The sequence below is a fragment of the Geotrypetes seraphini genome, chromosome 2 (assembly GCF_902459505.1).
Source record: "Geotrypetes seraphini chromosome 2, aGeoSer1.1, whole genome shotgun sequence".
Taxonomy (NCBI): domain Eukaryota; kingdom Metazoa; phylum Chordata; class Amphibia; order Gymnophiona; family Dermophiidae; genus Geotrypetes; species Geotrypetes seraphini.
This window is the reverse complement of record NC_047085.1, coordinates 419,350,167-419,362,462: the sequence shown is the minus strand read 5'-3', so window position 1 is coordinate 419,362,462 and position 12,296 is coordinate 419,350,167. Positions and strand designations below refer to the sequence as shown.

The window sequence follows — 12,296 nt, the reverse complement described above, 5'->3', positions numbered from 1 at the left end:
CAGCAGCAGGCAGCAGGGTTAAAGCTCGCCACTGGCAGAGAATCGAGCTGAATATGCAGCCATCATTCACCAAATGAAATCCAAGCTCTCTAGGGATGAATCTAACTAATCTAACATATCTAACTAATCTAATTATCTAATTAATCTAACTAATCTAACTATCTAACTAATCTAACTAATCTAACATATCTAACTAATCTAACTAATCTAACATATCTAACTAATGCATGCCTCGTAGCCAGATTTACTAAAGTGTACTACCAAAACTAATACACATTATTAGCTAACTAGGGCCCTTTAACATGGGACCTAAATAAATAAAATGCATTAAGATGAGTTAACATGCACTAATTCTTTAGCACCCTTGAGTGAATCTAGCTCTGTAGTAGAGAATGACACGGGGACAAATTTGTCCCCGTCCCCGCAGGAACTCAATTTCTCTGCCCCATCCCCGCGAGTTTTATCACTGTCCCTGTCCCATTCCTGTCAGCTCGTCCTTAACTGCACAAGCCTTGAACACATAATTTTAAAGTGTTTGAAGCTTGTGCAGATGAGAACGGAGCTTGCAGGAATGGGGAACGGACAGGAAAAGAATTCACGGGGACGGGAAAATGAGTTCCCGCAGTGACGGGGAAAAATTTGTCCCTGTATCATTCTCTACTCTTTAATTAAAAAACCAAGATAATCTGCCATGCCCAATGGATTGAATCTTTACAGTTTAGATGGTAGAACACAATCTCAGTGTGTGTGTGTGTGTGTGTGTGTGTGTTAGATGCCATCGACTTGGGCTCGAGTCTTAGCAACTTGATGAATTACAGATCTAAAAAAAGATTGATTTTGTGCTAGTCCAGTAAGGTCCTCCAGCATCATCTCCATGGATGCTTTCAATGTGTCCAGCCATCTGCTTGCAGGTCGCCCTCTTCACCTGGTTCCCTTAATCTTCCCAAACATAATGTCCTTCTCCAATGATCTTTCTCTTCTGATGGTGTGACCAAAATAAGACAGTCGTAACTTCATCATTTGGGCTTCGAGTGACACAGTTGGTCTGATCTCTTCCAGAATCGATTTGTTAGAATCTTCTGGCAGTCCACGGCATGACACAAACTTGATCAAGTATATCATTGGCTAGACAAAAACAGATTGGCTCTCAATATTAAAAAAACCAATGTTATGTTATTTCCATGGAAAGAGAACTTTTCTCTTGTTCATCCGATTTCAATTCATAATGTTCCCCTTCAATTAGTTAAAAATATAAAAATTTTAGGTGTAATTTTTGATGATAAACTAAATTTCCATGATCATATCAGCAACATTGTGAAAATCACCTTTTATAGATTACGTAAAATTCGTTCTATCTCGAAATTCCTCTGTGCTAAATCACTCACTATATTGATTCACTCTTTGGTGATTTCTAAACTTGATTACTGCAACTCTTTATTCAAAGGAATTGCACAATATGAAATAAAACGATTACAAATTATACAGAACACAGCAATAAAATTAATAAATAATTCCAAAAAATTTGATCATGTAACACCACTTCTCAAAGAGGCTCATTGGCTTCCTGTTAACTATAGAATCACTTATAAGTTATGTGTAATTATCTTTAAAACTTTGATTAATAAGACCCCTGCTTTTTTATATAGATTACTGATTCCATATTCTGCAAAGAGAATTTTACGTTCTAGCGAACAAAATTTGCTAACGATCCCATCCTTAAAAATTATTAATACAAGAAGACAACTTATTTTTTCTTGTACGGCGCCTCAAACATGGAACGCCCTCCCTATTTCTTTACGGGAGGAGAAAGACCTTGGAAAATTTAAAACTGAGTTAAAAACTTTCCTTTTTAAAGATGCCTTTTCTACATAATTTTATATTTCATGAATTATTTATTTGGTTGAACATGTTTTAACTAGTGTATATCCTTTTTGTATTTGCCCTTATGTTTATTCTTTACTTTAAAATTATATTTCATCCCTCCTTTCCTAGTGTTTAATATTGTTTAAATTTAGAATATTTTAGCCATTATTTAAATTGTATGTATTATTATGTATTGCATTGTTATTGTTCTTTGATTTTACATTGTAAATTTTAAATGTAAATCGCTTAGAATATCCGATTAAGCGATTTATCAAGTCCCATAATAAACTTGAAAAACTTGATAAACTCAGTAGCTTGGATATGTATTATGGATCTGTACAGTCAAAATAGTTTTGACTCATTTTCAGAGTTGTCATATTTTTTTTCTGTTTTGGGACATTTTTTAAATTCATTTAAGACATGGTTTAATAAATTATTGACAGATCTTTTGATATGTGAAAATTGATTGTTGGCACAGTAAGTTAAATCATTGTAAGCTGATTTTGTGTGCACTAGCAATCCATATGCACCCACATAGATGCACATTCCTAATACATATAGATGTTAATTCAAAGCTTACTCAAACAGTCAAAAATGAACAGTAAAGCATCTTAGAATGACAGAGTACATACTTTTATTGAAGGTAAAAGTCTTGCTCACGGCATGCTTCTCTGCTTGTAAGCAGACCTCAATTATCTAATCAACATCCTTTCAAGAAAAAAGGCAATCTGCATTAAACTAACTAGTTATTAAATGCTGCTGTTTACCTTTCATGTGTCAATCAAACCAAAGTTGGAAAGAAAAGACTAATGATCAGGACCAGACAATAGAAATGACAAGTGTGTGAACCACAGATTTCTACCTAACAAGGCAAAATTAACTTTACAATATAATCTCGTTATAACGGACTTCAAGGGACCTGGAAAAACGGTCCGTTATATTCAGAGTCCGTTATATCCAGAGTTGCATTTTTTTAAAACATTATTTAGGTCAACTTGAATCAATGAACAACAGTCACTGCATAAGCATATCAGCAACATCAGGAACAAAACTCAGCAAAACATTGGTATGGCACGAAATGATTGCAAAACCAGAACATTAAAAGATGTTCTAGAGCAATATGTCCTACTGTACTGGAAAGAAGAAAAATCTGTCATTTTCTTCTGGGCTGCATTTTGATATTATATCACCGGCACGCCACGTGCATTGTAGGCGGAGCCTGCATGTCCATTATAGCCGATGAAAACTACAGCTAAAAGCGGCTCTGGGGACCAAATTGGTTGTCCGTTATATCCGAAAGTCCGTTATATGCGAGTCCGCTATATGCAATGATTTTCTGTAAGTTTATAATGGCGCTCAGCTGGGACCAGCGGACCTCGTCCACTATAGGCGAGGTTCCGTTATAAGCAAGTCCGTTATAATGAGGTTATACTATATTGCTAACAGGAAGACTGATGCCAACAAAAAAGGGAGAAAGACTTCATTCAATTAAAGATTACATCAAATGATACAGCTTTAAAGATGTCTACAGGTCAGATGAAATGCATAACAAAAAAGGAGTTGGAAAGGGACACAGTCAACCAACTTCAGGGACAATCAATTTATTGAAAATATATATAAAGAACTGATACATATACAACATATACACAACAATATGCAGGCCTAACAAAAGAGTCTTTCAATCCTTTTTTGTGATGGACCCCAACACGGTTGCTGTTTCGGCTATAAAAGCCTTCCTCAGGAGTAATAAATGTAGCCCAGTAGATGGCGCCAAGATACAGGAAATAAAACCAAAAAGGAATAATCTTGGTGTCCATTTGGCTCACGCGGAAGCTCACAGCTTTTTTCTGTTTCGCACTTTGAACAAGGTTGAGCAGCAGGCTCCTAGCAGGATACCAAGTGTATTCCTTTTTTGATTTTATTTCCTATATCTTGGCGCCATCTACAGGGCTACATTTATATACTCCTGAGGAAGGCTTTATAGCCGAAACATGGACCATGTTGGAGCCCATCACAAAAAGGATTGAAAGACTCTTTTGTTAGGCCTGCATATTGTTGTGTATATGTTGTATATTATCAGTTCTTTATATATACTGTATTTTTTGCTCCATAAGACTCATTTTCCCCCCATAAAAGTGGGTGGAAATAAGGGTGCGTCTTATGGAGCGAATACCCCCCCTGTACTCCCGTACCTTTAAAAAAATCTGGACGTCCAGCACTGTATGGGAGGAGCTTTCAGCGCTCCTGCCCTTACCTCCACTGACTCCCGAACTCTCACAGCAGCATCAGAGGGGAGCACTTTTTAAAATCCTGCTGTCCAGTGCAATATGGCAGGAGCTTTCAGTGCTCCTGCCCTTCCCTCAGCTAATTCCAAAACTCTTGTGGCAGCGTCAGAGCGGAGCATGAGACAGGCGCAAGCTTTTCGCGTTCCTGCCTGGTCCCGCTCTGCTCCGTGAATGGCTGCTGCCAGTTTTCACGGGACTGACGGCAGCCATTCACAGAGCAGAGCGGGACCAGGCAGGAGTGCGAAAAGCTCGTGCCTGTTTCGTGCTCCGCTCTGACGCTGCCGCGAGAGTTTTGGAGTCAGCTGAGGGAAGGGCAGGAGCGCTGAAAGCTCCTGCTGTACTGCACTGGACAACAGGATTTTAAAAAGTGCTCCCCTCTGATGCTGACCTGAGAGTTCAGGAGTCAGTGGAGGGAAGGGCAGGAGCGCTGAAAGCTCCTGCCATACAGCGCTGGACGGCAGAATTTTTAAAAAGGTACGGGGGCCTGCCTGCCTGCTTGCTTGCCTCAAGGTGGGGGGCCTTGCCGGGGATGGAGGGCCCTGCCTGCCTCGGGTTGGGGGGCCTTGTCTGCCAGCCACTAGCCCTGCCTGCCTGCCAGCTACTAGCCCTGCCTACTGATGTGGCCCTTCGGCTCAAATGAACCTGGGCGTGGCAGTCTATTAAAAACTGGACAGATATGTGGTAGAATGGGCAAGCATGAAAAATAAAATAGCCATTATATTTTCTTCTCATTGCTTTGGATTTACTAGTCAGGGTTTGATTTAAAAGATAAGGACCTAATCCAAGGGCAGAGGAGGAGGATTTAAATGGCTATATAAAATTACAATTGGATAAGCCAGAACACAAACCAGATAAGACAAATATGGGGATAATATATTGACCTAAATATGTGTTTTTGTGCTGAGGTCACTGGAAACAGGGAGAGAGCAGCATTCTCTTAGGACCCTAGAAATGCATTTGATAGCTTTGTTGAAGGACCAGAGAAGATACACACAGGCTGTAGCTTAGTTTTATGAAGTCCCATTGTTTCAATGTGTGCCCAGTCTGGTCTCCAGAGCCCTGCATGACAGATAAGGTTTGGCTTTTGACCTGGTTGCTACGGAGATAGACTTTTCTTCTTACAACAGAGATTACATTCCAGGGGAGGGAGGTTTCCCTCTCTTTTTTTGCAGGGTAAAGTTAGAAATTCTAATCGAATATACAAAATGCATATATGATGAATTAAATTTTAGTAAACTAATAACGTAGGAACTTTCATATTCAAGGGTTCAGATTGAAATATAATTACCTCTAAAAATTGTACTGGAGGATGCATATAGGAAAATGTAAGGTTTGTGGGAGTGGATTGGCCACTCCCCTTTTCTTTCACTGAGACAAGGGATTTTCAGTGCATGCTCTTAAATGACTCAGTAACATGGGAGCAGTAGTTTGACTCTTAAAAGAGAAATGATTTAAAGCTGTGTGTATGGATAATTTTTCCTCTGTAAGTATATTATATTGTAATACTTTTTCCTGGTTTCTTCTGTACCTTTTCTTTATTAGATAAGCTAGTATTAAAATGTAACTTTTAAGAATTCTTGTTTGAGGAGGACAGACACTCCCCCAATATACATACAAGCGCCTTATATGGTATCGAGTATTCATGACCAATTATATGCAGGCAGTAAAATGTCATCATGTATTAGGTATATTTAAGTGAACCTAGCAGAATGGAATTTTAAGTCAGGGAAGTTGCATTTATACTACTTGATTTGCAATGTGCCTCCATTGTACAAATGAATGCCTTGAAACAGGACTGTCTGTAAACTTTGGATAAAAAATATTTGTTGGGAAATATTTGTACAATTATCATAATTTCAGTGCACCTATGAGCAGGGTAGAACTAAAACTCTGCTCACTACCCTGTGCCCTGCTTGCCAGCCATTAGCCCTGCCTGCCCTGTGCCCTGTCCCTGCCTGCCAGCTACTAACTCTTCCTGCCCTTTGCCCTGTCCCTGCCTACCACTAAACCACCAGAGGAGGGATAGGGTACAGAGCTTGGCAAGGAGTGTGGGGTTGGGTACAGAGCCTAGCAGGGAGAATTTGGTTCAGAATGGAGGGGTTCTTGTTTTCCTCCTATAAATTTAGGGTGCATCTTATGGAGCAAAAAATACGGTATTTTCAATAAATTGATTGTCCCTGAAGTTGGTTGACTGTGTCCCTTCTCCATTCCTTTTTTTGTTTTACATTTTCATTCGTGGGGTTGTGTTTCTTCTGTGGGATATATTTATCAGGTTAAATGTATAACATACCTGTGCTTTTGTAGGGCGCGTCTCTGTTCATTTTCTCGTAGCATTTGAACTGTGAATCTATTATCTTCTGTCTTACCAAAGCTGGCTCAGTGACTACTGGCTCTACTGTGGGATCACCATAATTTACAGTAGAAGTGAGACTTGGAGTCATTCTCTGCACAGAAAGGAAAATCTATAAATTCAAGGCAATAAATACAAGATAAAGCCAACACATGTATCATGAAAAGCCACTTCATTCTTCCCATGTCTTTTTATGGGCCGTTTTAATTTTGCAAAGTCGGACACTTTTAAACCAATACGTTTCTTTTCACTCACTGCTATCATGGCTTTTCAAGGATTCTGTTTGCAGTTTTATAATCCTCGTGCTTCCGCATGTCATTTAATCTCACCTCATCTATGCACCATATCTGTCAAATTCAGAGTTGAATACAATGAGGAGGTGTAATTTTATGCTCAGACTGTGGGTCTGGGATTCCAGCCACTGTAGATCTTTGTAAAAGGTTTTTCAGAAAGAAATTTATTTTGGATAAGGGCAACTGTTTGTATTCCGCACAGGATTACTTTATTTGCTATTTCTTTGCCAAGTGTATTACTTGTTTGTTTAGCAAGCTGTAGTTCCTCTTTTAAGGTCATACTACCTTCTGTTGAATACAAGAAGCCTGTTCTGTTCACTCAACTGTGAACCTATACTTTTTAAAGTATTATCGACGTAGAAGCATGAAAATTCTGATCTTTTTTTTTTTTTTTCACCCAAACCAGATCTAATGGTTTTTCTACCTTTATAATTTGGAAGGGAAGGAGACAGCTTAGCAGTTTATTCATACTCTTTTGGAAACAGGGCAGGAGTTTTCTGCATGAGTTTTCATTTGCAGCTACCTGGTTGTTATTCCCCCACCCACCCCACTATTTTAAATCCCTTCTTCACCCAGTTTAGTACAATTATTACATCAGTAGTCCACAGGACTTCCTTTCTTTCTGGAAGTGTACAATCACATGTCCAGAATATGGCCATTTCATAATGCCAATAATGCTGGTATGTAGTACCTTCAGCCTTGGTTGACCCAAGAACTAGAAGTTGTGATCTGAGAATTAAACCCAAGTTTTCTGCGTGTTAGTAAAGCAGTGATCACACACAACAAACAGATCCAACAAAGTCTGCAGTACAGTAGGCAAGAGCAAAAAGCAAGAAAAAATTGCAGATCAAAATGTACAAGATGCAGGCTATGTTTATTTGTACCAAATATTAATGCAGTTACTGATATAATCTTACTACAAACCAAGGGACCCAACATGGTCCATATTTCGAAGAACACACCTTCTTCAGGGGTCCATGGTTGTTAAGGTTTAAGATAAACCGCAATGAGAATGGTATAAAACAAAAACCTGTCGGCTTGCGTTTCATTCACACAGGCTTTAGTAAAGCAGTGATGTCATTGAGCCACAAAGCAGCTTTCTTTTCATTATTATTTTCATGGAAACGGGATGTTTATTTCTGACACTTAAGAAGACAATATCCAGGAGATCTGAAAAGCACTTTCTAATCCTATGTTGTTTACAGTTTTATTTACATGTGTAATATTTATTTTTAAAATTTCTATACTGTTTTTATCCAAAATGGTTTACAAGGAGTTACATACATAAAAAGTTAAGAATCCATACAAAAATAAGAAGATAAAACAGACATATTCAGTCTAACATAAAATCATTGCTCAAAAAAATGCTTCAACAAATAGATGGGTCTTCAACATTTTCCTAAAGGAATTCCTCTCTCCACATTGTCTAATCTGGCCAACAAGGCCATTCCATAACTTGACTCCTTCACACGTAAAAGTCATGGCATTCATATCTACATGTTTAGGGTTGGCCTTTGTTTTCAACGATGCTGCACCCACAGAACGTAAGGATCTTTGTGGTTGGTAACGAGACAAAAATTTAGGCTTGAACTAAAATTGGTGCTGAAAGATAATTCTTCATCAATTCATTAACATTATTTAGCAAGACAACATGTTTGTTTTAAAACAATATATCTAACGTGACCATTTATTTTTTTCATCAAAATGGGACATCTATTAATATTCAGTCCCAAGACAATGTACCATTAAAAAGAGAAAATTTTATGTAAATGGGTGTAGGGCATTTACATTAACCAGGATGCTATGGCTTAGTTATGTGGACTTTCAATTACTATTCCCCTCTTCTATAAAGCCGTGCTAGCGGCTGCCGTATGGCAACAGTCCCGAAGCCCTTTAATTCTCTATGGGCTTCGGGGCTGTTACAGCGCGGCAGCCGCTAGCGCGGCTTTGTAGAATAGGGGGTATATCTATAATGAAAATCTACAAATAAAATAAACTGGAAGAGCAAGATAGTAAGTTATAGAACCCTGTGTGCATAATATTTGACTTTGGGAGCGCAGGCTAATCGCTATGCTTTCTGAGAGACAAAGGTACTATTATACAAATAGAAAAGTGTGTGCAGAGAAATAGTCAATTTCTCTATTTTGGCAATAATGGTCACGTGCTAATTTTTCCATTAGAACATGGCCATTAGAGCATGAGCACTTACCAACACTTATTTTGTAGGCAGTAAGACCTTGATTCTATGAAAGATGCCTAAATTTAGGTGCCTATATTGGCGCGCCTAACAATTTTTGTATTTGGCTTAATCAGTGCTGATAATTGAAAGCATCATTAAAAGCCAATTAAAAACATTTTAAAAAATTGATAATCTGGTAGGTGCCTAACTCAGTAGGTGCCTACCACTTTGACGTAGGCGTCAAATGGGAAACTGCTGGATTTTTCACGACTGCAACAAACATTTGGTATTTTAAAATCTCAAAATTATAGCTGGTTGCAGTTGAAGCAGGCCATTCAGAGTGGGTTACCTGAATGGCAGAATCTTAAAAATCATCATAGTTTGCAGGTCCTATGCTTCCAGACAGATTTGTTGGGGCATCAGGCCGCCCGGTAGTATAAATTAATTTCTAAATTCTTGAATGAAAAAACAAAAAATAGTCTTAGGGACATTTGGAGCATCGAGATAAAGCAATATATTTCTGCGTCTCGATGGCCAAGAATTTGGACTTGGAAGATGAGATGTACAGCGTCAGCATCTATGAGACAAACATGTTTTTTTCTGTTACATAGATCATTTTGGACCCCTGTTAGGTTATACAAATTAGATAGTTCTAAATCTAATAGATGCTGACACTGTCATCTAGACATAGGGACATTGGATCATCTGTTCTATTGTCCTTTTTGGAGGTCAATATGGGGACAGATTAACCTTATACTGGAATCAGCAATCCCTTTGACGTATGAGGCACTTTGCTGCACGTCAAGCCTCCTATGGATCGCTACAAAGGCAGGCTCTTCTTGATCATGACAGGGATAGGTATGCAGTTGATAACCCACAATTGGAAGAATTGCGATCTGCTCAACTTTCCGTTTTGGCGGGACAGTTTATGTTTAGGGTACAAACATGAAAAGATGAATGCAGATATACTGGGGCATAGCAAAGTATTTAATTTGATCTGGGGCCCGTTGACATCCTTTGTTAATTCAACATAGTTTCTTGGTTTTCAAATCTTTTCTTTATTTTTATACATGTCCAGGATGGGGTGGGTGGGTGGGATATATTTTTTGGTTCATTTCTTGATCAAATTGTTGGATGGGAGGGAAGGGATATTTAAGTGCTTATTTTGTAATGAATGTATGTATAATTTATAGCACTTTGTATTTGTTTTGAAAATTAATAAAGATATACAAAATTAAAAAAAAAAAAAGAATTGTTGAGGAAAATAAAAGTTTTTGTTTTTGAAAGTGCAAAAGGAAGGAAAGACTGTTTATTTGTTGAAATCTACATACCTCATTGACTTAGGGCTCCTTTTACAAAGGTGCACTATAGGTTTTACCGCACGCACCGGATTAGTGCTCCTTTGTAAAAGGATTAGTGCTCCTTTGTAAAAGGAGCCCTTAGTTACGCTACTGCTTATATATCTTTTTGATGCAAGCCTTAATTATACCTACTTACGTGTTGCAAATTTTGCTATGGGTAAATAATGCATATTCATAACTTTTGCAAAGCCTAGCTGTAAACCAGTTTAAACCAGCTCATTTTTAGTTCTCCTTTATTCTGATTTTAAGTTCCCTTTTGGATACATGACTAGCCCTGCACCCAGGTGACTGATTCTTCATGTAAACCCTGTGTCTCAACTATCTCTACATCACTGGTCTGAAACTTGCGGCCTGGGGGACACATGCAGCCCGCCAGGTACTATTTTGAGGTCCTCGGTATGTTTATCATAATCACAAAAGTAAGATAAAACAGTTTCTTGATCATATGTCTCTTTAGCTATAAATGACAATATTATTATTAAGACTTAGCCAAAAGGAAAGATTTATAAACTATAGAGTTTTACCTCATGCAAAATTGTCATTTCTTTAATAAGACATTAACTATTTTTTCTGAGGCCCTCCAAGTACCTACAAAATCCAAAATGTGTCCTTGCAAAGGGTTTGAGTTTGAGACCACTGCTCTACATACTTCCTCAATTCTGCAAACCCAGTCCTCCTGTAGGCAGGCAGAATTGTCACTGTATATATAATGTGACCATTTATTTTTTTCATGAAAAGGGAACATCTATTAATTGTCAGTCCCGCCCCCCAATCCCACCCTAGCCCCACCCCAATCATGCCCCCAATTTCTTCCATTCATTTTTCATATATACATAATATCTTATTAATTTATAATGGTAACCATAAAATTTTTTAAAACTATAAAGCTCACTATATGCAGAGAAAAGGTTAATTATCATTTATATTTGGGGGATTTCAAAGATGTCAAGGCAGATGACTTTAAAATATGCAATGTCACCTCAGTAACTATAGAAAAATAGACAAATATAGTGCAAAATATAGACAGCAGATATAAATTCTCAAAACTGACACATTTTGATCACTAAATTGAAAATAAAATCATTTTTCTTACCTTTGCTGTCTGGTGATTTCATGAGTCTCTGGTTGAGTTTCCTTCTGACTGTGTATTCTTTCTTTCATTTCTTTTTTTCTGCACTCAGGCCCAACAATTGCCCCTTTCTATTCCCTCCCTCCTTCCTTCCTATGTCCTTAGTGCCCCCGGTGCCTCCTTCCCATGTCCTTAGTGCCCCCGGTGCCTCCTTCCCATGTCTTTAGTGCCCCCAGTGCCTCCTTCCCATGTCCTTAGTGCCCCCAGTTCCTCCTTCCCATGTCCTTAGTGCCCTCAGTGCCTCTTTCCTATGTCCCTCTCACTGCTTTCCAGACTTTGTCCCACATTAGGTGCATAAAGAGAACAAAACACATACTTTTTCCCCAGGAAAACTCCTGCCCATATCACATATCGCCCCTCGGGGTCCTGTATCACTTTGTGCATACTGCAGGGATGCTTTTTATGGAAGAGGAGAGCAACACCTCGCTGTCTGGAGTTATAGGAAGCAAAAGCGACTTCTCCTACCCAGTCTCTCTTTAATTTAATATGTTCTGACACGCTGAGGTGAGTCTCCTGCAGCATTAAAACATCTACTTTTAATTTCTTACAGTATTGAAGTAATTTGCTGCGCTTCACCGGGGAGTGCAAGCCATCAATATTGAAGCTGGCAATCTTAACAGAACTCACAAGAGCAGTTGGTGAGAAGTAAGTCTCCCCAAAGACAACCGGCCTGTGGGGCAGCAGCGCCGGTCTCCCAGCCAAACCAGCTCGCCACCCACTGAATTATCATTACTTTACCGATCAGAGACCCCAGGTGCATTCCACCCCCCACCCCGCCCCCCCAAAACCCTCCTCCCACCCTGATCCCGACTTCTTTCTTCCCCCCACCCCTACCC

The 12,296-nt window shown here is 38.9% G+C and overlaps 1 protein-coding gene across 10 annotated transcripts in view; it reads right to left on the bottom strand.

The window, feature by feature from the left end:
* The window catches only part of CALCR (calcitonin receptor), a 587,401-nt gene that overhangs the window by 238,471 nt on the left and 336,634 nt on the right, over positions 1–12,296 (bottom strand). For all 10 annotated transcript variants that reach the window (XM_033931114.1, XM_033931117.1, XM_033931112.1 and 7 more), the window contains one exon: positions 6,439–6,592. In XM_033931114.1, the coding sequence (XP_033787005.1) occupies positions 6,439–6,592 (154 nt within the window). The remainder of the gene's footprint in view (positions 1–6,438; positions 6,593–12,296) is intronic.